Here is a 27,519-nt window from a genome sequence, read left to right on the forward strand (position 1 = left end):
TTCTGAGTTTATGTGCAGAAACCATTAGGGCAATCTTCTGTAATTCTTAGAGGTTGCCGTCTCTTGGTATTTTGTCGATATTGTTGTCAGCTAAAAAATAAATGATGCTACTATTAGTTTGTTGTTGTTGTTGTTGTTATTATTATTATTATTATTATTATTAATATTATTCATCTATTTATTAATTTTTTTGTGATTAAATTATTGTTGAGACTTTAGGCTTTTTCCACCAGTGATTAGATTCCTACTCAAACTAAAAAAAGTAGTATATTATTTTCATGAAGTTTTTACAGGACTTCCTCCAATCAAAAACCAATTTTGGGGGCCTGGGTTTCCATGGTCTTTAGCATCTTTGGTTTATAATTAGAATAGAATAATAAGAATAGAATAATTAGAATAGTAAAGTTAAAAGACATTTGTTAATATATAGAACCACAGAAAAAAGGTTTTTAATTGGAGGTGGTCTTTAATTGGAGGGGCCTTTAATAATCGGGAGACTTGAAATTTGTTTGAACAGGGCCTGTCCACTAGAACTGCTTTTTACTTGTAGGCCTACCTCGTTGCACGAGTAGTGTTTCAAGTGTGACTGCACTAAGAAACATTACCATTCATTATTTTAGCCTATTTATCACCCCTTTTTCTCTATTTTGCAGAGCAGTGGCTGAGGCCTCTACTGGGGTTTAGAGGACACATAATATATCAGTAGATTCGACTGCAATTCAAGTCTGATGCAAAGCTCCCATAAGTTGAGATTTTTTTTTATACATTGTTTAGCAAACCTGCCGACTGCAAATATTGATGATTTCAAAATAAAAATAAAATTTTATTTTTCACCAATTAGCACATCCGGTGCCACGAAAATGTGAAAATTTTAGAAAAAAATAAACGTTTTTCTTTATTTTTATTATGCCCTCCGCTGCCTTGAATTCTCCAAAAATAAGATATGTATATTTCTTCCTAATTATATAAATTTGAAGAATTTAACCATCCTATTTTACATTCACCAATAAAATTTTATTTTTATTTTCTCCTCCGTCTGGATGATTTTGGCAAAACTATTTGCTAAATAAGAAAAGAAAATTTTATTTTTATTTTTTTTCCGCCCTCCTCCGATAATCTTTGAAAAAAAATAAGTATACGAAACAAATAAAAAAACCTTCATATGTTGTTTTAGATATTTAATCTAACTCACTGAAAATAAATGACATTTTTGATCATTTTCTTTGTCACAATTTATAAAGTAGCTTCTACTAAAAATACATCAACGGTGTTAAAAAAAAAAACACACACAAAAAGTTATTGATTCTTTTGTAATGTGCTCTTGCGTAATAACAATCCAGAGTATTTTTGCATGTTTTTTAACAAATAACTGTGGTTATACATCTTTTTAAATACATTTTAGGGGGTTTCCCTTTGTCAGAAAAATGGCTTTGTTTAGCATGTCAAAATAGTAAACAAACAAGATTAGTGATAACCCTGTCTAACCAGATAAGAACTTTTTTGTTTTTTATGCTTTGATACAGTAATTATTTCATGTTTTGGGCATAGTGTTACAATTTGTAATTATGCAAGTGATCTCTCAGTGAACACTTTAAATGAGAGTTGAATTACTGGTAGCGTGTGAACTAGAAATCAAAATATTCTACTCAAGGGGCTTAGGAAGTGAACCGAAGTCTGTGAAAGGATGTTAAACACTGTATTCAGCTACTTGACTATGCCTTAATATTTCTTATCGCGTTAATTAAGATACTATTACAGCAGTTAACTGTGGCAAAGAGTTTGCAGAGCAAGATTTTACTGGCTACCAATGCGGGTGCAGGTCAACTCGGCCACAAGTCAACTCGGCCACAAGTCAACTCGGCCACAAGTCAACTCGGCCACAAGTCAACTCGGCCACAAATCAACTCGGCCACAAGTCAACTCGGCCACAAGTCATTTACTGGTACTACATTGTACTAATTGTTAATATCGATAATAAAGGTGACAATAACAACAATAATATTAATAATAGTAATAATAATATGAAAAAAATACTAATAAAACGCCAACAACAACAACTTTTTAGATTACTATTATTAAAATTATAATACTAAGACTTAAAATTATAATAATAATATGAATAATAATAATAAAAAATCGAAAATTATTTATTATTTATATGATACTATAAATATATGTACTATATATATGTAATAATAATAATAATAATAATAATAATAATAATAATAATAATAATAATATAATAATAATAATAATAATAATTTGGTGGTGATGTTTGCGCTTTAAATCGTTATTATTATATATGTAATAATAATAATAATATCAGCAAAAATTTGAAGAATATATAATGTTAATGCTAAGACTAATAATTAATATTAAAACTAACGGTAATAAAAACAACAATAATAATAACAGCAATAATAATAATTAGTACAATGTAGTACCAGTAAATGACTTGTGGCCGAGTTGACTTGTGGCCGAGTTGATTTGTGGCCGAGTTGACTGTAGCCAAACTTTTTGTGGCCGAGTTGACTTGTGGCCGAGTTAACTTGTGGCCGAGTTGACTTGTGGCCGAGTTGACTTGTGGCCGAGTTGACTGTGGCCGAGTTGACTTGTGGCCGAGTTGGATCGAATTCACCAATGCTATTCTAAACAATTTTAACCTAACACGGTAAAAACATGCACGCTTTGGAATGTTTAGTACATTCGGAACAATCACCAAATGTATGCAAGTAAGAACAAAATAGGATGTATTATTGATGATTTGAATTGTAAAAATTATCATTTTGACCAGTTCAACCACAATGAAAATGTCAGATAGGCAAGTACAATATTTTTTTAAAATTACATTTATAACCAGAATTTGGGGTCAATTTGGGGTCAAATCGAGGTCAAACCCTCTTAATAGTACAGTACAATGTGCAAGCTCTGCAATGTTTAGTACATTCGGGAAAATCACAGAATGCATGCAAGTAAAAAGTATTATGTTTTTTATTTTTCATGAAGCTTCTTATTTTCATGAAACACTGATGTGATACTGGTATCCAGATATAAACTATAAATTGCAAATTGCAAGTGAAATGCTGCGAAGTACAACTGCATATGAATGTTCTTCGAACAAAATTATTTATGCGAGTCAAGTGAAAATAATGAATAATAAAAATATAACAAATAATATGAGACACGAGCCATTGTCTATATTAGAACACTTCTCATTGGGTAACAAAGTCGTAATTTTTCATTTTTGTCAAAAAGTGTCTATAGTGGTGAATTATGGTTTAGGTTTTTTTTAATAAAGTTTCAAAAATTTCTAAGTATGTGGAAAATGTAGTTGATTACCAAAGGTTACAATTTTTATTTTGAAGACTGCATGGTCTAGGAAGTGTACATTTTTTTATGGGGCAAGTTTCCAAGGGCGGGTTTTCTAGGGCGAATTGACTGCCAAAGGGTGTTGCCAAAGTGCGAGCCAGCGTGTTATTTGATCACAAGTGCGAGACATCGCAAGTGTGAGCCAGCGAGCCATGACGTCACGACAACAGATACGAGACGTTACTCGAGTTGTGCGAGGTATCGGCTGAGGTTTGTGGAGTACGATTCAAAAAACAACTATAGGTCTAATAATGAATTATTGTGATGTTAAATAGACAATGTTAGCTATCAAGGAGCGACGTTTTTTATTGGGACCTTTGTCCCTTCAAGGCTAGGCCTATACCATCCTAGCTAGTCTAGGCCTAGAGTAGGATAAGACTAGCGCGACATGTGGACGTTGGTACATGTTGTTAGTCTACAAACGTCGCGTAAAGTAATTGATTTTACCTGGCAGAACGAAAGAAGGAAACTCCGCTTTTCAGTTGTCTTAGGCCCTTGGTTTTTGACAATGACCTTTCAGAGGTCAAATTGCTGTCAAGAATATGAATTGGCTGCTTCGCAGCAATAATTCAGATCCAGACGAGAGTTCGGTAAACAACTTGGGGAGGCTAGATAACCACATAGTCACAATGACTAGTGGCTAATAATTAGCCTCCCCCTTAACTAAACTTAATCTAAAGACATACTGTACATCAAATAAAACCAAACAAGACAGCATGGGGATTAACTTAGTATTTTTCAATTAAATTTTGTTTAAAAAGTGAATACAGTTTTCGAGTCTACCACTGAGTACGGTGGACTATTCCAGAGTAATTTAAGGGCCGAAAAAAATGATGATTTAAAAGACAGAAATCAGAAACCCTGCATACTTTACCCTAGACAAATTTCTGTGAACTTCTGCATCATTCAAACCACTCTTTTTTTTTTTTTAGTTTTGCTTGTTTGATCCGTCTGAGCAGTGTTTACCTGTTGGAGACAATCCATAGTCAGATACAGTTCAAGTGCTCTTGAAGCAGGTATAAAGATTGCCTTTAGGGTAACATTTCACATTGTCAATTTGTAATGTCGATTTCATTTTTATTTTATCTATTTACTGTTGGCCTCAGGATGTGTACAGTACATTAACACACACACAATAATAATAACACCAACAGATTCATTGAAGTGGAACGTACATCAATAATCATGATTCAGAATCTTGATTCTGGTTAAACAATATTGATCCTACTGTTGTTTAAATTCATGAAAATATATTTAATATTGTGCTGAATAGTCTGGTGGTTATGATGCTTGCCTCTCAGTCTTACGAGTCATGGGTTCAAATCCTGTCACGGTATCGCAACTACTGTAAGCCTCATAATAAGACTTAATTTATATAGAGCATTTTGTGTGATTAAGTCCGCTGTTTGGCATCCTTGACCTTTACCCTTTAAAACCAATTAATAACTGAAAAAGAAAAAATATCTCCCAATATGAACCTCTAAAATATGAATACAAACCCAACCTTTCTAATACCAAATCATTCAAGTCTCTGAATTTGTTAAATTACTATATATGGGGATGTTACTCTACCCACCCACATTTCATGACACTCAATGCTGTAGCCAGAATTTTCAAACAGTGTGGGACAATATCAGGATGGACCCACTTTACGAGTAAATTCAAATAATGTGGACCCATTTTCTTAAACGTTGTCCCGTTTTACGCGAAAATATGAATAATCTGGACCCATTTTCTTTAAAAAATTGACCCATTTTATGTAAACTATGAGAAATTTGGACCCATTTTCTTAAAAGTTGGACCATTTTACACAAAATATGAGAAATCTGGACCCATTTTAAAAATGTGGACCAATTCTTTGTGGACCCAATAGTAAAATTGTGTGGGACTGTCCTAACTGTCCCAATAGCTGGCTACGGCATTAATGACACTGTAAAGTCTCTCAAATGATGTTGGGATTCAATATTTCATCATCATCATCATGACATAATTAATGTCAAAATACTTTCTTACCCGAGATTGATCAGTGGATCTTTCGAAATTTAAAAAATATTATAGAAAAGACTACAAAAATATAATTAACATTATTAATTACATCATTAAACTAATTGAAAATTTCAATTATTATCGAAATAAATATTATGAATTCCCTATTCACGAAGTATACTTAACTTATATGGCCACATCAATTAGCTTTCAAAAATGAGCTCAATGAAACACAGGTTAGTTTCACATTGTAAATTTAAAGCATCTCAAACAATGTATGCTTCTCACTCATGATTTAAATTTAATACAGTACCAGGAAACCTGATCAATGTATAGCCCCTAATGGACACACAAACTGTATACAGTTACTACAAGTACTGCTACGTAAACAAAACATGATCGAGAAGCAGTTCCTGCTTAAATATGTCCCTAGAAGAATTGAAAGTGTGTTCACTGTTTAGTACTGTAATATTTAACCAGACCCACTTACTGTACCTGTATTTGACCTTAATATGGGCCTAGTAGTACCACTACAGTTAAAAGTTCATGAACAGAATCAAACTAAACTACAGTTCATCAAACAATACCAACATCGAAAAGCCTTTTCATTACACTCTCAATTACATGAAGTCATTTGTTCCTTTATGAGTCTTCTTGTTACAGTTTCTCCTTTTCAATAATAAACTTGTATTAACAAGGCTGGCTTTATAAAATTTACTGAGCTTTTATTATACAGTTCGGCTGTGAAAAAAAACTTTAATTTAAACATAATACAAAAAATTGCGACCAAATACCGACGACAGCAATAAAATTCATTCAAACATGGAAAAAAAAAAAAGAAAAATTTGGCGAGTGTTTTTATAGTCCCACAATGGTTCTTTAAGGATTTGATCTTGTCGCTGCTGAACATGCGCCATTATCATGAGTCATTGTGCCGTTTCTGTTTGACCTACATCGTGAAATTTTCCCACGCACCAATTTTCCCACAGCCAGATTGTTTATACCAATCAAAAGGCTTGACAATTCATGTGCAGGCTTCAATTGTCAATGTTGTTTTTCTAATTGGTCTATTGATTCTTTGAATGCCCAACAGTGATACACCCTACATTGATGTTATGTGATATGAGATTATGATGGGATTCTGTCATTGAATGGTTCATAAAGTAAAAGTTAATTATGACAATGTGTTATTACTATAGTCCTTGGGTATAAGCCAAAATCAAAAAAGCCGATCCTCTAACTTTTGAGTGATTTCCACGATGATGATCTGGAGAGTATTATAATATACAGTAAATCCAAATGAAGCATGCCATTCCAAAACCAGCTTACTGTCGCTATATGTTAAACTGAGTAATTAGCATAAAAATGTGCCAGTATTATTTATTCATTTATTTATTTTATTTCAGTCGTCCAATAGGAACTCTTCGTTCCCACTTACAGGCGAAAATTGTAATAAAAATATATAGAAAATATAATAAATCAGTATAATAAATTCACAAGACATAAAAAATAAAATTATTATTATTATTATTATTATTATTTATATTATAATTATTATTGCAGTATTTACAAATAAAATGTATAAATTACAAAAAAGTATTTGAAATTACAATAAAAATTATACTTAAAAATTTAAAAAATTTACAAATAACACTAAACACATACAGCACTAATGAGAAATATAATTATTAAAGTGACATTTAAACATATTTAAAGAATTGGAAAAAATATCAACTTCAGGACATTTGGTAACAAAATCATTATACAATCAAGATAATCGAGAAATCAAGAAATATATTATATTGAAGTATGACAGAGAAGCTATAATACTTTTACTCATAATTTTGGCAATACAGTAGTAAGTCGATTCCAGTTTAAAATGGCCCATTATTTTAAAGCTGACAATGTAGGGAATAGGAGTACATTAAAAAGTTAATTTGCATTTTTTTTTGTCAATGTTGGTTTTCAGATGGCAAGCCTCAAATGCCTAACGTTACAGGTTTGGAACCAGGTACCTTTAGGCTGTTTCAACGGAACTCCACTTTTTAAGTAAGTTTGCTGATTTTCTTCTGGTTTTTAACAAAGATTTTTATTGTACATCACTGTCCCTGATTGTAATTATCGAGTACATGAAATCAGTACACAACTACAGCTACACTGAAAATTCTGTAGCATCATTAAGTGGGCAAATTCAAGGAAGCAAGGATGACATTGTTTTTGATTTGCCACAGGTTTATTTTCATGATCTCCCTCCCTTTAATTATAATGCCACTGGTATTATTCGTAGAACGATTCCTCCAGAAATATGCATGGTTTTCTGTAGAAAATTTAATGAGCATGGCTCTATTGTTTGATTGAAATTGCTTTTGTCTGACTTTTTAACAACTTTTATTTTTTTATTACAATAAAACGAAACCATGATGTTCACAAAGGTAGTTAAACTTGCGAAAAGGCTGCCTTCGGCGGCCTTTAGCGAGACTAAAGGCCAGATTATTTGCAAAATGAATGAAATAATTTTTGATGAAAGAATGAATGAAATAAGTTTAAATGACTAGGAGAACCGTCTTTTGTCTTGTCACCTTCCTATCTTCTGAGCGATTTAAAAGCCAACAATATATATAGCCCGAACATTATTCTCGTGAATGACCCTTCCCCACCCCTAAGAAGAAAAAAGCTGTTGACTATTTACACTTTTTTGCCAGCTAAAAAGCACTCTACAAGGGTGGATCCAGAGATATTCGAAAAGGGGTCTGAAAGTGGGGGGAGGGGGGACGATCGAGATAACACCACCCTAAGGGGTCAGGGGGCATGCCTCACAAATTTTTGTTTTCTAGATGCCCGAAAATAACTTCTGAAGCATTTTGGGTGATCTATTTTTATTTTTTTTTAAACTTTCCAAGAGTGGAGGATGCTAAATCTGCCCTTTTTTAATGTTTTAAAATTCTTTTCTTAAAAAGTCTATGAGTGAGTAGAAGAGAGAGATGCAGGATTACTGTATGTCATTTGTTTTTATGAAAACAGGATTTGTTTGACTAAAATGATATAATAAACAATACAGTAATAGGTGAATGAATGGTGTATCGTGTTTGTACGACGACATTAAACTGATTTGCTGCTCATAGTACCTCAGATAGTCATCTGTGAAGTCTATGAGCTGTCTAAACCTAACAGAGTAGATTGATAAGGCGGCATAAACAGAGGGGGGCTGGGGGCTATAGACCCTCCCAGTCGGGGAAGCAAAGCCCCAACCCCATTTTAAGTATCAGTAAATTTCATGCCTCTAAACATTCATGACTAGCTAAAGCTAAAAAGTAACCATTAACAGCATTTGAAATGCTTGCTATGTTGTATATCATCATTAGCTAACAACCAATACTATACTTTTATACTATTTTAAGCCCAAAACAGACTGCGTTGTACGATGCAATCCGACGCAGTTTATCATAGGGGACAGTCTTACTCTTTAGGCTGCCGTTAGAATATTAAACATGCTTAATATTCTATGACGCGACTGTCCCTGATACAAACCTACCACATCTCACACAGATCCGACGCGACAACAAATTACGTCGGGCTGTGTTGTACAACGCTGTCTCAGCTGGGCTTTAGATCTTCCAAGTTTACTCACTTTAAGGTTGATAAAGACAGCTGGAGCTATCGAAAAATCTATTTTATTATGGTTTATTCAATTTGTGTTCAGCAAGTGAACATTCCATGCATGTACATCATTTTCTCATTGTTTTTGTATTTGAAACACATACAGAAAGAAAAAAAAAATAATGGAGAAGGCTCCTGCTCCATTACTCAAATAAATAATAAGGAGTAAAATAAGGTATGAAAGTTTGCAGTTCTATTCATTTACTGTAGAGCACACAAAATTCTATATTGAAATAACTATACTCACGGTTTCGCAAATCTTCAGCAATCGTTACATTGCTCCCATTGTAATTATCAACGTGATACATTGACCTTTGCACGTACGAATGAGAATGCGCCACTGGCGGCTGGAGCTCTATGTGTCCATTCACCAAACGTTGTGAGTAAGGCGGATTAAGCTCGGCTGTGGAAGCTGTAAAATGTTCATGGTCCTCAAACAAGTTCTCGCCGACGAAATGGCCGTTTTGGTTCATCCCAAATTCCAGGGTTTGCGTTGTTTTAACCGTTTTACACAGCTATAGGATTCCTTCAGTCATACTTCCTAAATTACAATTTTGTATGAGAACCAAGATATATTGCCAAAATTTCACAGCCAGAAGTTTTCGAAAAGTAAAATTATATCATCATTCACAGTTCAATCTGAAATAAATAGAAGTACATATTGAAAACTTTTAACTGGTTATCTTGGTTTGTTTAATTCATACTACTGTATTCTAGCCCTTAAACTGCAAGTTGTCTGATGATATAAACCACTCTGTCATGGCAGTCAAGTTTTCATTTTTTCATAGCAATATGTGGCATACGACAAGCTAAACCAGTCACTCGTCGCAAAAATCAATTTTGAGTTTCTAAACACGGTTAAAGAGTAGAATAAGAGCTATAAAATGGTTTAAAAAAATCACATTCAAATCCAACATTTCCTTATGAGGTTACAAGCATTTAAATATGCAGCTATTTAAAGAACAATATAAATCATCCTCCATTTTTTATGATTTAGGGCATTTCTATTGCAGAAACTATCATCAAATCCTTATAAGTGTTGTTATAACATTGAAAATGGGGAAAATAACAGCATAGCATGATATAAAGGTTAGTTTAGTGCAATAAAATATATTTTTTTTAATTTGACATTCCAGCATTAAAGAACAATATATGAGAAATCATCCTCCATTTTTTTTATGATTTAGGGCATTTCTATTGCAGAAACTATCATCAAATCCTTATAAGTGTTGTTATAACATTGAAAATGGGGAAAATAACAGCATAGCATGATATAAAGGTTAGTTTAGTGCAATAAAATATATTTTTTAAAATTTGACATTCCAGCATGTTTGACCATTTTTTCTGAAACACTATTTGCGATGAGTGACTGGTTTGGCTTGTCTTTGCCACATATAGTAAACCAGATTTGACCTTTTTACTCAAATTGGAAACAATTGATAATTCTACATATTATTCAACTTTGAGACTGTGGCCACACCCACTTCTATCCTTATTTTTTTTTCAATATGCCTAGCAACAGCATCTTCATTTCAAAAACAGGTGGTCCACTGTTTCAAATAGATGAGCCATACCCCACTTCAGCAACACTGTACCAGGTTTATAGGCACATCACCTCTAGATACCTCAAAATGTCATTCTCAGGCTAGCCTAGGCTAAGAAAAGGCTTCAAATATTTTTTGCCAACACACTTTACTGCGGGTCCGACCCCAGGGCCTAGCTGGAACCAGGCCTAGCTGGAACCAGGCCTAGCTGGAACCAGGCCTAGCTGGAACCAGGCCTAGCTGGAACCAGGCCTAGCTGGAACCAGGCCTAGCTGGAACCAGGCCTAGCTGGAACACTCCGATTGGCCCTGCCCCTTGATCTGCCCAAGGACTTTTTATAATCCTTGTTCTGCCATTGTCTACAACACGAGTTACCATACTTAGCTGATTTTTTCCCCCTAAAAAGTAGATATTGCCAGTTTGATTCAAATACTATCACAAGGTTTTCTAGATGTTCTGAATAACAACTTTCTAATTACATTATCAATCATAAATCTAGAATTAATTTGGTCAAATTTAAGACATAAAATAAATCATTATTAAACTATGACCCTGGTAAAATGTAACAGATTCCATCAACACCCTATATAATAAAATATACTTGAATACTAGAACCAATACACCACCAATATTACAATTATTATTTACCCCTTGTTAGGCAATTATTACCAATTCCATTTCTACTCTTGTCTGGTTCAATTCAACCTCAAAGCAACATATTTTAAATTACAATAATCATGAATATCAGGCTTGTGTGTTATGAAAAATCAGAAAGCATACAATAAATATATCCCGCTGATTAATTCCGGGAAGATGCGTTCTCATTTCATTGGCAATTGATGAATTTTTAAAAAAAACCCCTGATTTCTGTATACTACTACTGTAAGCAAAATACATTAATACTAGTCAGTTTATCCAGGTAAGAAAAAGCACTTATTAATCATACACTGCTCAGCCAATAACCATGGTGAATTATGACTTAGCATTTTTTTTCCCCACATTCAATTACTTGTAAAGATTATACAAGATAACTCTATTTTGATTATGCATAAAAACCAATCAAACTCTTTCCATCGGCGCTAAATTAGAAGCGTATCATATGGAGAGGGGGGTCTGATAGGAAATGTGTCGGGAAAGTGGGGATAACAAATTGGTCTATGCAAGGGGGGTCGGGAAGGTCGCACGACCCCCCCAAACAATTTTCAAAGGTTCACATTTTTTCCAAAGACATTTTTTCCTAGGGAATTTTCACAATGACATAAATGAAAAAGCATTGATGAGGTGTTTATTACATCTTGCTGTTATTTCATTGTGAAAAGGTCCAAAAATTTATGATCACGACCTACCCAGAAAAAATCCTGTATACACCCCTGTAATAAGCTGAACATAAATTTTTTGCTCAGCCAGTAGCAAGATCTCACTGGATATTGGTGAAGGAGAAACCTTTTTTAAGAGTTTGGACTCTTTACTTTCTGCAGTAGATGCCACTAGGTAGATTATGCTACATTTAAGACACATTAAGAATTATTTCAAGAAAATTGCTGTGAACGCAGTGGCATATCTAGGGGAAAGGGGGCCATCTCCTCCCCCAAAATTACTTGCGCCCCACTCCCCCAAAATAATCACGGTCAAGAAGTTAAAAATTACCTAAATCACCTTATTTTGTGAAGTAGCGCCCCTTAAATGATCATCGAGCCCCTCCAACTTTACCTTTGCACCCCCCTATCAGCACCCCCATTTCAAGACTTCAGTAAAACGTCTATTTTACGTACCCCTTGGTACCAAGGGGTGTTCGTAAATTGAAAAATTTGTAAACTAGATCGGGTGTCAGTTTCCAATACCTAAGCCTAGCTATCGTCTGCCATTAAGCGCCGATAAGCCGACGGCAACCAGCCTAGCACAAACGAACAGTGCAGCAACGTGGTCTATCGCGCATGGAGCGTAGCTGAATTTACCTTCGATAAAAACCAAATTACTTTAATCGCTGGTATTGTTCCACTTAAAATGATTTTTAACTCTTATTCAAACATCTGTATGTTTTATGGACCTTTCTATCGTGTTTTTTCTAGTTGTTAGATCGCAGCATATCAATTGTTTATGCATTTCGCGATAATATCTAGCATTCACGATGTCAATAAGTTTGTGACCCCAACACTCTCGTTCGTCATCGTAAACATGTTAGTTCAATCCGACGACACTTGCATTGGTACAGTTCGTTGTTCTGGTTAGGTTTATTACATTATAGTGATTATTACACCAGAAATGGAAGAAAAGATAAAACTATTAATAAATAAAAACTTAATTTTACCAAGAAAAATATACATTTATCACTTTGTAAAACGTACACAATCAGGCTTTTTTTACGGTAATTAATTGATCGGTGATGACGTCATCAGTGGCAAGGACCATTTGTAAAATCGACTATTCGAAAAATAGACGTTCGGAAAATGGACGTTTTACTGTACGCCACTGTCTGAACCCCTAAATTTTTACAATTCCTCATTTAATAACAATAGAATTATGCTCTGGCTACATAAATTTTTATAAGCAGCATGGCCCAAATATGTATTTTTTATGATATAAAATAAAATTGAAACATTTTAAAGTAAAAAATTGATTTAAGCCTAACTTGCAATCACAAAAAGTAGGCAATCAACAAACTTCAAAATGTAATGCAATTAGTATATTAATAATAATTAATCATTGTCATTTGTAGTGCCTTTCTAAACTAAAATACATATTTTCTAAAGTGCTATAATTACAAGATTCGAACTACGGACTGTGATGTTATTATTATACATACTAATCATTCATTTTAATGACCAATACAACCATTCTATCATCGTAATTAGATTGTACTTCGTATTTCCACCCCACCCTTGAATGTATAATCACCACTGCTCAAAACACCACAATCCTATTTGACAACAATAGGACCACACCCATAATTGGCAACAGAAGAAATTTCACTCCTCACTTATAAACTCAAGCACAGCTTGCTTAATAAACAATGTAAAGTTAATTGAATTAACAACATCTCAATGACTATAATATGGAAAGTTTAATGATTATAATGGTTTGCTTATAATTAGTAATTAAACTGACTAAATATATCTGTGAACAATGAAAACAAGAAAAAATTTAAAAAATATTTGTTTAAGTTTTAGGTGATGTTATGTTAATCACGCAAGTCATCAGCTAGCTAATCTAACAGCCTAAGGTATGTAAGGATACTGCCACAGTATCAAAAGCATGACCCCAAAACAATTTAGCATACATCAACTGATATACTGATACAAAATCCCTGATGCCATTTATTTACCCTTTATATCCAGGTGCTATAAAAAGTTAAAAGACCCTGGGAAAATAAGCTCCAAAAATAGCATAAACCATGAGGGTTAAACCATAGATTCAACATTATTTGTGGTGAATTTGGCTGATTATGTTTCTTATCAGAGGATGTAAAACAATTTTGGCTAGTTCTACTAAATATACTGGATAGGTCAACAAATCCATGATTCCATGGCAGGTACACATAATATTTACTATGAAAGTTTATATTGCATGGTCATGTATGGTCTCAATTGCATCACACTATATATTTACTGTAATTTCCCAGAAAGTATATATATCATATATTATCTATGGAAATAAAAAAGTGAAAATAACACATATATGACTTCTTGTACCAGGAATATTGCTAAATTTTGCCCTGTCAGCATTTGTCATAAGAACTGTAACCAGTAGTTTAAACAATCACTGTTGGCAAGACTTTTTTTAATTCCTTATTTTGCATACTTATCTTTTTGAAGATCATCGAAGGAGGGCGGAATAAAAATAAAAATAAAAGTTGTATAAAAATCATAACAACATTCTGAACTTATCCAAAAGTAATTTTTTTCAGATGAATAAACTTTTCAACACTTACAAAATATCCAATCACACAAATTATAAGAATGGTAACAACACCAATGGAGATAAATAAATCTTAATTATCTCCATTGGTAACAACACCAATGGAGATAATTAAGATTTATTTGTAAATTTTAGAATAGAAACATGTAAATTAGTCCAGTAGAGAAGACAAAATATAGAACAATTAATTTTTATTTTTAAACCATATTTAAATAAAATGCTTCACTCAGCTTCATACAGAATGGAAAGTGTTTGTCATTTTAATCCTTTCGCTAAATGTAAAAAGGACAAACTATAAATAATTGAAAATCGTCAAACAGCATGTCTACTTCTTGACAATGTTCAAATAAAGAAGGAAACATAGAATCAATTAATTACGGCCTCACGGTTGTCATTCTTCGGAGTTATCATATTTTTTATGTCTACCATCATGACAGATACAAAACATGGAGAGAGTAACAATAACTTTTACACATTCATTGGTATAAAAAATACATAGCGCACTTTCAATTTAAGAGTAAAACTGTACATTGTTTATAAGAACCAGTAAAATTGTACCCAGGCTCAGTTCATATTCTTTCAAATTTCAGGCTCAAAATGTTTTTATATTTCATACAAAAATGATTATTGTAGGCCTACAATACAAAAATAGTGTATTTTAGAAGTTATGAAATAGTTTCACCTACTGCACATAAGGTACAGTGTAAGACCAAATGAATTTTACTGATTTTTATATTTATTTCTATTTTTTTTCTTTTATATAATAAAAACCATTATTTGACATTTTACCTCAGCCTCAATTTGTTCTTTGTTCACTTTTTTAAGCAATTTCAGCCTTTAAAAAAAAGTGGTAGCCTACAGTATATTATGTTGACAATTAAAATGGATGTTGTATTTTGTACCTGTATACAAACAGATTAAATAAAATATTTTACTTTCATATCACTTCAAAAATATAATTGTTATAAAATAAGGTTTAAACAAAATAAATATAATGGTTACAAAATGGAAATAATAATGAAATAATACTAAAATGGGTATATAGGCCAAGCACTACTTGGGGACTACACATGGTCATTAAATAACAGTCAATAAGTAATGGTCAATTAATATATTATGTTGACAATTAAAATGGATGTTGTATCTTGTACCTGTATAAAAACAGATTAAATTTTTAAAATATCTTACTTTCATATCACTTCAAAATATAATTGTTATAAAACAAGGTTTAAATAAAATAAATATAATGGTAAATGGAAGTAATAATGAAATAATACTTAAATGGGTATATAAGCCAAGTACTGTTTGGGGACTACACATGGTCAATAAATAATTTAACTAGTAATTCTTTAAGAAAACATTTCAAATTTATAAATATCTCAGCAGTGTTCACAGACTGGGATTGCTGGATCAGATGTTTTGAAGCTTCTTAGTAAACCCCCAAATAAACTTTCATACTTAAGAAGTATTGACCTCGCTACCTGAAAGGTCATCTTTTGACCTATTTCCCAGGCTCTCCAGAGGCCCTGGTATGTAGTCAAGGTCGCGCGTGAGAAAATACAGGGCATGTACTAGACAATTAGGGGAAACCTCCTACAAAGCTGTAACCACATACTTTGTAAATTCATAATGAGTGGTGATAAAAAAAATTATGTCTATTTTAGGAAAAGTTCAGTAGTGTTGAATATTAAAGAACTAGTAAATATTAATGTTTGATTTTTCTATAAGAAAACATTTGTGTTCTGATTTCATTTTAAAAGAACACCTAGGCTAAAATTTGCTTAAAAATTAAGAACAAAATAAGAACAAATTGAGGCTGAGTTAAAAGGTCAAATGAGGTTTTAATTTTTTTTTAAATAGAAAAACTAACTAATCATATTGCATCATATTTGCAGTGGGTGTGTCTATGTAACACCCTCTATACAGTACTGTAACATATTACTGCACAATAACAATTTTATATCTTTGAAAAGCATGTAAAAATAAGAACATTTTGAGTCTGAAATGGCCAAAAAAATCAGAACACTGGGCCTGGACAATATTTTACTTGTGTTCCCAAAAAAAAAAAACAAAAAAAAAACAAAAAAACTGTACAATACCATAAATCTTGATGGCCATTATCCAAAGAGCTGAGTACCGTAAATGCTCGAATAAGCACCGCTCTCGAATAAGTGCCAAACCAAACCTGATTATTCTTGCTAATCGCCGCTCTCGAATAAGCGCTGTGGTGCTTTAAAATCTAGAGTATATTACACTGTGTGTAATGAAATACTTTGAGAAACGGGGTTTTAAATACAATGTGTACAGTGTTAAAATGAATAAATAACACAATGAAGACGCAAGCATTTCTTTATAAACGTTTATTTACGATGACTAGGACCTATGATAAGTCTACTGATACAGGAAGATATGTGAGATAGGTAACATGAGAAAGGGCATGGAAAGCGCCACAACTATTTTTTTAATAAGCACCACTCTCGAATAAGCGCCGCACTAAAGCCTCCAAAAATGTTTATAAGCGCTGTGGTGCTTATTCGAGCTTGTACAGTATAATAAAAATCCTTTTGAGAAGTTCATCAACACAGAAAATCAATCACTTTATTTTTACACATCATGCCCATGATTTTTTTTATTAATATATTAAGTCACATAATAATTTACAGAAGTAAAAAAAAATAAAAGTAGTTTCTCATCCCAATATTTAAAAAAAAGTTTTTTCCCTTTTTTTTTTTTATCCGAGATGGCAATCCAAGATGGTCAAAGGGAAACGGCTACTACTTTCTCACTTTTACCAAGTAGACACATTGAAAGCAAATAAAAGAAGCACTAGACATGATTCATACCATGTATCCCCAACTACAAATGATGGAGAGAGGAATTTTACTGATGTGAATTAGCCAGAATTTTGTACATTTCGTTAAATAAGGAATATATTAAAAAAAAAAAAAATTTTAACTTGGTGAGGCAGAGAAAATGGATGCACAAGGGGACAAGAAACTATTAATTTTTTTTATTTTTTATCTGGCCTTAACTTTTGAGCACAAACAGTAAACCTAATTAACCCACAAATGCAGTGCAAGTGAAGGTTCTTTTTTTAGAAAACTTATTAAATGTTCATGATTATTAGAAATATCTAATCTGATAGGTGTACAAAAATACGCTATTAAAAACATCTGATAAATACCCTAGTGTATGAGTTGCCCCTGAGATAGGTGTGAACTCTGACACAGGGGGTATTAATCTGCAGAAAAAATTTTTTGTCATGTAAATCAAATACCAAAACCTACCAACTTAATAGCTTAAGAAATCATATTTTGCTTCTTTTTACTAATTACGTATTAATATCGTCTCCCTGATACAGCTGCTCATGTCAAAATATGAGTTAGAAAAGCTAATTAAACATAACAATTTTGTCCCAGCCTTATGGTATACTAGAGTCTTAATCATAACATGCAGTATCAGTACACAGTATTATATTGTATGACTGTTAATAGATAATCATAGTGGCCATTCATAGCATAAATTGTGCTTTTTGGCATAATTTGGATCCCCTGTAGCATGTAGCATTAATGCTGAACTTAATTTCCTGAAAATGTAGCATAACGTAGCATAACTTAATTTATGTAAATTGCATTACATTTTGAAAAATGACTGAGAGTGCCAATCAGAGCATCTTGAGTGTCTATTTTTAAGATGTTCTCACTTCACCTAGAAGAGCAATTAGGTAAGGGGGTGTGGCAACAAACGTGCTAAATCCAATTTTAGCAAAACACGCTATTTAATGTATGCCATAAGTACTGCATAGATGAATGTCGTGTATTTAGGTACCACAATGTTAGTTAGCAGGCATTTATATATATCCACTATTTCAGGAGTAGCATCGTTAGTATAATTCTACTCCAGTCACTGGCATAATTTCATTTGAAACTGTGGCCACGCTGAAGAACACACAGACAGAACATGAGGTAGACATTCTCTACATATAAACACTAAACTAAAAAACAAATGCGATGCAGTACTCTACAGTAATCATGCAATCCTAGTACATTGTATTTCATAATTATCTGCCAGTCTCATTCAATACCATAACTTTTTTCTCATGGGGGCCTGATTTGCAATCTTACGCATGATAACTATCTTCTCACGCACAATTAGCAATTTTGTTGGCGCATTTCCCATAATTAAGCTGGGAGGGCAATTTCTCAACGTAATGTCCCAATATATTATACTGTACATAGTCACTCTACATTATGTACGAGTGTTCTATATTTTGGGCTTCACTTCATTGAGAAATTTGCATGATTTTTTGTAACTTAAATTGACTTTCAGAATGCATTTCCTAATTTTCTATAATACACAGTACAGTATTCAAAATGCTACAAACTGGATGATCTCCATGGCAGAAACTATTCAATTTCATTACCCCGTCCCATAATGTACATAGGTGTAGAGGCCTTTGAAGTTTGAAATTATTGCAAATACCAGAAAATGTCAAAAACTTATTTACTGCACCCTTCCTAATATTATTTGTTGGTCAACAGCTTTTTCAGAAGGCAAAACAACCTGAAATCTTCCATAACTTTATAACGAGTGATCAGCCATTTCATTTTCAGCAGTACTGTAGATAATAATTGTAAGGAATGAATTTTGTGGCTCTAATCCTTACCTATAGATATACTGTATGATAACTGTATCATTATAATGTGTAGTGACAATGTTAAGTTTGAAAATAAGGTAAAAAAAAATAAGGGCCCTCATCCCAATTAAACACACTCTCACATAGTCAATGTGGCAAAAGACTATATCATTCCACATGAGACGTAAAGTGTTAGTAAATAAAAAGAAAACTAAATAGTAAGATACTGAGGAATTAAAAAAAGCGCACGCCATAGAACATTTTCAAGTGACAACACCTTGTTAACAATCAATTAAGAATGATGGAAAATATTCAATGATGCTAAATTTACAAGCAGGTCTTTTTTTTTTTAGTAATTTCTCTCTTCTTTATGGTTAATAGTCTTTTTTTATGACTTCTTATTAGATACTCTTTTTTTAAGGCCCCTATTGGGAAGGCCTCATCAGAAGTAAGTCCTGGACTTTAATGGGTTGTCTGGGCATCCTCATTATTCTCTTCGAAGGGAAATGTAAAAAAAAAATAATAATATTTTTACAAATGTTTATATAAACGCAATTTATCTTTGAGTACTTCTTTGCCTATGTTTTATATATCTTGTAATTTAAAAAATTTTAATGAAACAAAATTTTAGTTTAAAAAAAAACCAAATTCAATAGTTAACACTAAACAATTACTACACTTCAGATTTTCTTCTTTAGTGTAACAAATAGAGTCTGCAGTATAATTCTTAGATACTTAGCTAATTCTATTATCTTTTTTATCATATCATTATGATTCACCATTCCAATTTGCTAAGTGGGCTAGCTAACTAGCCATTCTACAGACAAATTGCGTATCTTGAGATGACTGTGCGGTTCACGCCATGAGGGGTCATAGGTATTGGTCTCTTCTCGGCAGATAGCTGCGGCATTATATTCCAGGGTTGTGTTGCTATGATTGCCAGGGAGTAGTAACTTAATCCACTGACCTAAGCACTCAAACAACAAAATGAAAATAGCTGACTGCTGCTCTTATTATTATTATTTATTCATACCATAGGTGTTCATGCACTTCTATTCAATTTACTGCCTCAAAATACCAACTTACTAATAACTTACTAACTTACCAACTTGTATACTAGTAGTACACAACAACACAGAAACAACAGGCATTTGGGAGAAAAGAATCTGTTGTACAACATAACAAAGAATGTTTTCTTCCAGAGGATGGCTTTAATAATATGAAGAATAGTGCAATTATCAATTTATACCAATTGCATATTTTATACAGTATTGGTAGGGGAACTCTATTCCTCATCTTCATTGTTTATATTGTTTATCCACTCAGGCTTGCATGTTACTATTCTATGTGCCTATTGTTTTATTGAAACTACTATTTATCTCATGTTGAAATGGTATACACCCATCATTGGTTTTTTTTTTCCTGTACTCTTTTCTGTACACTTATTAAAGATGTTCACTAAAGTGCACTACAGAAAGAGATTATTTTGAATTAAAGTTTGTTAAAAGGTGAGTCAGTCTGTCTACCACATACTATTACTAAGTGAACACAGCGACAGATAGGCCTATACGCTCAAAACGGTAACACTGAACAGTGTGATCATTCACATTTTTAATAGCAAAAAGGATGGTGTCATTATTGTCAAAATTATGACAAATATTAGTTACTGTTATATATAATTACAGTATAATAATAATTTTATTTTATTAATGCTAGACAATAATAATCAAGTACTAAAATAAACAATGCATTTAGTAACCAAATAATACATTTCATTAATTTTACAAGGAAAATTAGTTAGAATGTCTTCCGGATACAACGTTTAAAACTTTGTGATGATTCAATGGCAAATACCATCTTTGATTTATTCTTGTGTGTTTTCATCTAAAAAGAAATACAACAGACCTAATAAACTTTGGCCATTTACAACATCTACATGATCCGACAATGGGAAACACGCATACACTTCTTTTTTAATGAGAACACATTTTATAAGAATGCTGTGGCTGAAATTATTTAAAAACTAAGAACAAAACAAAAACAGATTGAGGCTGAGTTAAAATGTCAAATCAGGTTTACTTTTTGTAATAGAAAAAAACAACAAATCTTATGTGTAGACAGTACATTGTGCAGTATGGTAGGTGTGGCTATGTTATAGGCTACCCTCTATAATACAGGTACAGTTACTGCTGTACAGGTTAAAATTAATAATTTTCTATCTTTTTATTAAGAACATTCTGAGCATTCAAAAAATAGCAAAAAAGGAAAAAAAACACTAAAGCCTGGGCAAAATACTTACGGTTCAAAAATAAACTTATAGTGCTCATTAGTAATTATATCCCTTATATAATGGATCCATTTTAAGTCATCAAAATTTGAAATCCATTGGTATTTTCAATTCCAACATTGTTGCCTTTTAACTTCACCTTTCACAACACCTACAACGAAATGCAGACCGACTGATAAAGAGCCAACTGTGAGTACCTGGTTAGAACTGTACCTGCCCAAACAATCTAATCAAACTAACATCAACTGAAATTCCATGGAGCATAAATAATGTAAAAATACTTGAGGTGAAACTTCTTGTTCGTATAGCAAATCAGTTATTCTATGACAACTCAACATTAGGCCCAATAAAAAATAAATTAGTTCATCATCACTACATGTCTTCTATAGTACTGGGAAAAAAAATTCTTTTTTTTAGTGATATAGTATATTGCCAAATCTCAATCATGTATTTGAATTTACTTAAAGCACCAGCAAACAACTCTACAAGGGTAATAATTGGCTTTAGCAAATTAAAAAATAAAAATAAAATGCCTCCCTCCCTCCCTCATCACTTTTCCAGCCTTCTGTACAGCAGATAGATAGGATGATAAACTAATCATTCTTTTATTGGGTCTTAAACAATTTTATTTAAATGTTTACTATTTTATGTAGGTAATTGGACCAATATAACTTAGATTCAACTTATTACACCCAGACTCTGGGGGAAAAAGTTTTTATATTTTTAAGATACAAAAAGGTATATAATCGAAAAACTTGACAACAGGTAATAAAATACATATTTTTTAATATTTAAAAACTGGAGGAAATTGGGGCGTAGCTACCCTTTTCCACCTTTTCAGTTGTGCAATATAACAAAACATATTTTTTCTCCAGAGCCTGGCTTTAAAACAAGATTTACTACCATAAGTATTAGTCCATAAAATATCATAATTTATATGAAATTCAAATTTATCAGATAGAATAGAACAGGTTATTAACTAGACCATAGTGGGGGGTTTTCTTTCAAGAACTGAAGCAAAATTATGAAAAATATTTACCAATTGTCCTATAAATCCAAGAGGTATTTAAATGACGTAGAAAACATCATAAGAACTGCTGCAAGGAGACTATTTTAGAAATGTTCAGTAGAAAATATCTTACTCATGGAATTCTAATTCCAAAGCCAACGATTTGCAATCTCCTGTTCCCATATCCTTACCAAGGGATATCATTGAAGGATACTTAACATGTAGGCAAAATCTAAACTGGGAAAACTTTCTCACGGCCACCTAAATAAAAAGATTGTGTTTTCAGTCTAGTGTAACCTACAACTGGTAAAGTTGTCAGTGTGTCACACACTATAATACATGCTGTTACTCAACCTTATAAAGCAAATAAATTATGCCAAATAATTAGGAAAGTGTAAACAGTTAAAGCATACTAACTATAGAATTCTCCATAGCTAGTCCAAAGTAAACTTAATACATCCAATGCTTAGGTATTCAGAATCTGAAAAACAACAAAGGATCATTAGATTCAAAATATTTAAAAAAAAAAACTGTACAGATAACATGGTATTATATTAGCATGGCCTGAGACCGCCATTTTTCCCACGCTGTGAAGCAAGGCACACAATTGTGTATTGCAACAGCCAGCCCGTGGGAAATTCTTCACACTTGATTAATCAACTAAGGGATCTCAGCTCTTATGCACTTCAAGCATCCTCCTCTTGCTAGCTTAGCTTTTCAATCAAAAAAACTGTTTAGAATATTTTAAAATCAAAACAAATAGAACTCAAACCTGTTGTTTAGAGATAATTTAACCTTGAATATATTAATGATGGGCCTGAAGTAATTGATATTTTATTTTCAGCAGTTTTCAATCAAATCAATCCAACAGTGACAATATCAAACCAGTAATTTGATTTTATCATTACTAAGATATCCCCTTATGTTCATTATTACAAATGTTTTTAAGGTTAACTTTCATTATCAGGAATGAAAAGTGCAAGTACCTATAATACCCAGCTATAATTTAAAGTATTGATTGCCTAGCACAAAGCTAAACATACATTCTGAGATAGGATAAGTGCTTTCAAATAAATTTGTTTAAAAAAATTATTGAGATGAAAAAGCAAGTAGAGGTAAGATTTAGAAGCCTATACATTGCCCAAGTAGTTTTACTGTACCTTCAAAATAATCATGGATTATGTACTGGAAATTCAGTGAGATTAAACAGTAAAGTATAATTTTTATGGTTTAATTAAATTTAGCTGGTGAAATTTAATGCTAGGAAACCATTTTGTAGTTTTTTAAGTTGGATTTCATATTAATAACAATATAGCCATGTAATTCATTAAATGCTCTTTTAGTTTAAATACTCTAAATGTCAATTGTATTAAATTCTATTGTTTTATTTTTAAATTCCATTCCTTATTTTATTTTATTTTATTGAGCTCCCACAGGACTCAGATACTAAGTGTAAACTACATCAATTATGCAGTTAGGGAGTGGAGCTGGAGCTATTTTAAGTCATGAGAAAAAAATCCTGTTCTTGTTTGTTTGTCAGATTTAATCCCAAGACAATCAGATTTTAAGGAAATCTAATCTAACAAACCACAGCAGCTCATCAATGGAGTGTGAATACTATTAACATAATTGTCCACATTAACAAATTTTATGTTATCAACAAATAAACTTGATATGTCCATATTTGGGTATAATATGACATCATCATGTCCATATATGGGCACATTACACAAAATTGAATATTGTTTTGTCAGAATTAAACCTAGTACAGTACTTCACATTAGAAAGTGAGCTTATATCCCATTACAAGCTCTTTCCACACTACAAACATTTCTTGAGACAAATATTTGTGATCTGTTCATACACAAGCATGATGATGTCATATGAGCCAGTCACAGTACCTGTCGCATATACATACAACTTTAACACCTATCAACATTAAGCTATATTTAATAAATGTTCTTTTTACAAGAAACAAAAAAGAAAATGCATAAAATATTAGAGAGATGAATTGAATGCTTATGATTCCAATTCTGAATATTCTACAAATCATTCCAGGCACTAAACAGAGCTCAAGTAACTAACAGCGCACAAATATATACTGTATTAAGCTGCAGAACAAGATAAAGTTTGATTACAGTCATTATCGGAAGTTTGGGCTTCACCATAGTTCTTCCGGTGTAACTTACTACAGTTAAGTCCTAACCTCTGCCAGGGGAACTTTTTTTGCATTTCTGGATCTTCCACTGGTGTTTAACCTAGAAAGATTCTTAGTTAACCTTTATCAACTGGTGAATGGAAAAATTAAAAACTAAGTTAATGCCTAAGAAAAATATCTAAAATCTTATTTTTGTTTTTGTGGAAGGGGCAGGAGAAAGCAGCATTTTGTTGTCCTATTTCAAATATTTTTTGTAGTGGCAGTTTGGCGCAGCGTTTGAGGTTTGGGCTTTCAATCGTAAGGTCTGGGTTTCGAGTCTCTGCTGTGCAGATTCGCTCATGTCCTTGGGCAAGACACTTTAGCTGCATTGCTTCAGTACACCCAGCTGTATCAATGGGTACCAGCTAACTGCTGGGGACTAACTTGCGATGGACTAGTGTCCTGTTCAGGGGTGGTACAACTCTCATCCGCTTCACACTACAGAAACTGAGGTTAAGCTCCAGCCATATGAGCCCCAGTGGCTCGAAAAGGATTTAGTTAGTAGTTTATTTTAAATATTTGAAATGAAAATTAGACAACAAAAATATTTGAAACTGGACATTTTGGCTGGATCCTGGGGACCTATGGCAGTGCCAGTACAAGAGCAACTATCCCACCTTTCATGCAAGGGTCATGCAAGGGTCATGCAAGGGTTATCCAAGGATTCGAGAGATCAGACTCCCATTAAATAAGAAGTAAATTAAAAATCAGCAGGCTGTCTTCTATTATGGCTTGTAAAAGCTGGTAAGGGGGCAAAGGTTGTCCTTGGCCTAAATGATATCCAAATGCTAGCATACCTAATCAACAAAACATTGATTTGAATTTAAAATGTAATTTTCAAGCATCATCAGAAACACTGACTATTTAGAGAGCCAACAGTTGATCTACAAATCAATTAAAAAGGGCAAATAACATCTAGGCAGGTTAGGTATGATTTCAGTTTACCTAGGCCTGGCATAACCTAGGCCCTAGGTCTAGGACAGGTACTCACCGTAACACCACTAAATTATTTAAGTGGCGCTGAGGGCTGGCGGGCCGTTTCCGACCCTTTAATAGCCCCCTTGTCTTCTAGTATCTTCTCTTAAACTGTGTGGTACTTTCAGCTTCTGTTTTTATTGATGAGGGATTGACTGTTTATATTTGGCTATTAATAATAAATATTGTATAAAAACTGGTTTACTTTTATAGTTTTTTTTTTTTTTATAGAAAATGTATTTGAAGTCACAAAATTGCATTGTTATTTTTATGCTGTTTAAATAATTGATGTGGCAAAAAAACAATTTTTTTTTTATTCCCGCATCAATATTTCCCGAATTTTTTATGCGGGCGGGAGTGATAATCTAATATATTTTTCTATTTGCCCTTAAGTACCCCCTGATTCTTCTTATTTCTAAAGTAGTTTAAAATTAAAGGCTATGATGAGACGTTCTTCTTAACAAGCCAACAAAAAAAAAAAAAAAATGTAGGCCTAACCTACATTGTTAAATAAGGCTCTAGCTAGGCCTACCTAGTACTAGGCCTACTACTACTAGTAACTGTTATAGTCTACTGCCTACTACTCCGGGCCTAGGCTCCTCCTATCTAGGCCTATGCCTACTACTAGTACTACTACTAGCTTAGGGCCTAGGCTAGTTAGTAACACAGGTATTCATAAAATTCGAGATGCATGTCTGATATTATTCAGGACAACATAGGTCACAAATAAGGGCTAGCTATCAGCTTCACGTGTCGGCACAAATCTTTTATAAATTATTTTAGGCGTGGTGACCGTACACAAATTAGATTCAACCCAGGGCAGGACTGGACTGCTTGACCTCTTCCACCGCAATCTGCAGGCCTACCATACCCCATCACACACGCCCGACATGAACTTTTGTAGTAAACAAGTTTTAAACTTCAGGCATTTTCAACTATACCACGATTGAGTGATACTATAATCTATATATTGCATGCAAAAACTGTCAATTTAAACAACTATTAGAGTTTGATCTCACCTTGATTTGAATATATGTGAAAATCTCTAAATTTACTCTCTATTTCTTCCAGCTACCAACAAAACAAAGCGAGTGAAGTGTCACTGTACGATGAAAAACTTGCGCCCTCAATCAGATAAAAATCACAGCGCTTGTCCCTGAAGTTTATTTCCCACGCTCTCCTTCTCTCCTCAGCTCTCCTCACTTGCATGCTTAGTAAATGTCACGTGAACTGATGCTTACCACTGGTTTGTCGGGGAAAATGAATAAAATAGTGTGGCCACTTGAACATTGGGGAGAGGTTTCTTTATGTGAATTATAGATACAAATATGTTTGCGGGGGGGGGGGGGGAATTGAGATGCCGCAACCAGGGGGGAACGACGGGAGATCGATCGTCCCCCCGGACGAAATAGCAGGGAGTGGGCGTGGTCGGGTGACACTCATAAAAAGTCTAGGCATATTTAATATAGGCCTATACATATATTTTTTTTCCCAGACAAAAAACAAGAAAGTACGCTATATCGGAAATCTTTGTATTGACACTTTTTATCGGCTGTTAGGCATGTTCAATCCTGTTCTATTTTCTCTATGGCTTAATGTATACAACCATGGAAAACAGTAGTTTTAAAATGGGTGTGTACATTTCATTTCCTGTTGTTGAGGTTTAGGCAGGGGTAACGGCAGCGGGGGCCGGGGGGAAGATCCCCCGACGGGGAGAGCTCCCCCCCCCCCGTCGGGGAAAAAGCACAATTCGTCGGGGAGAAAAAAAATTGTATTTTCTACGTATAGTAGCCTCTTTAAATCGATTAAATAAGCCTTTGAAACCCCAAAATTGTCAATTTTCGAGGGCTTCGCCCCCAGGACCACTCGAGACCACGCCCACTGTGGTTTCGTCGGGGAAATCTGACCCCTTGTCGGGGCATGTGGTGGGGGAGAGAAGGCTAA

The 27,519-nt window shown here is 33.3% G+C and overlaps 1 protein-coding gene across 1 annotated transcript in view; it reads right to left on the minus strand.

Moving 5' to 3' along the window:
• LOC117118163 overlaps positions 1-22,602 on the minus strand; it is a 29,192-nt gene extending 6,590 nt beyond the window's left edge. The window contains exons 1-2 of the mRNA XM_033262678.1: positions 22,434-22,602; positions 9,260-9,651 (exon numbers count right to left, since the gene is read on the minus strand). Of these exons, the coding sequence (XP_033118569.1) occupies positions 9,260-9,485 (226 nt within the window). The 5' untranslated portion in view covers positions 9,486-9,651; positions 22,434-22,602. The remainder of the gene's footprint in view (positions 1-9,259; positions 9,652-22,433) is intronic.
• Between the last annotated feature and the right edge of the window lie 4,917 nt (positions 22,603-27,519).

The sequence above is a fragment of the Anneissia japonica genome, unplaced genomic scaffold (genome assembly GCF_011630105.1).
Source record: "Anneissia japonica isolate Jap-2015-1 unplaced genomic scaffold, ASM1163010v1 scaffold11779_len1430905_cov172, whole genome shotgun sequence".
NCBI lineage: Eukaryota > Metazoa > Echinodermata > Crinoidea > Comatulida > Comatulidae > Anneissia > Anneissia japonica.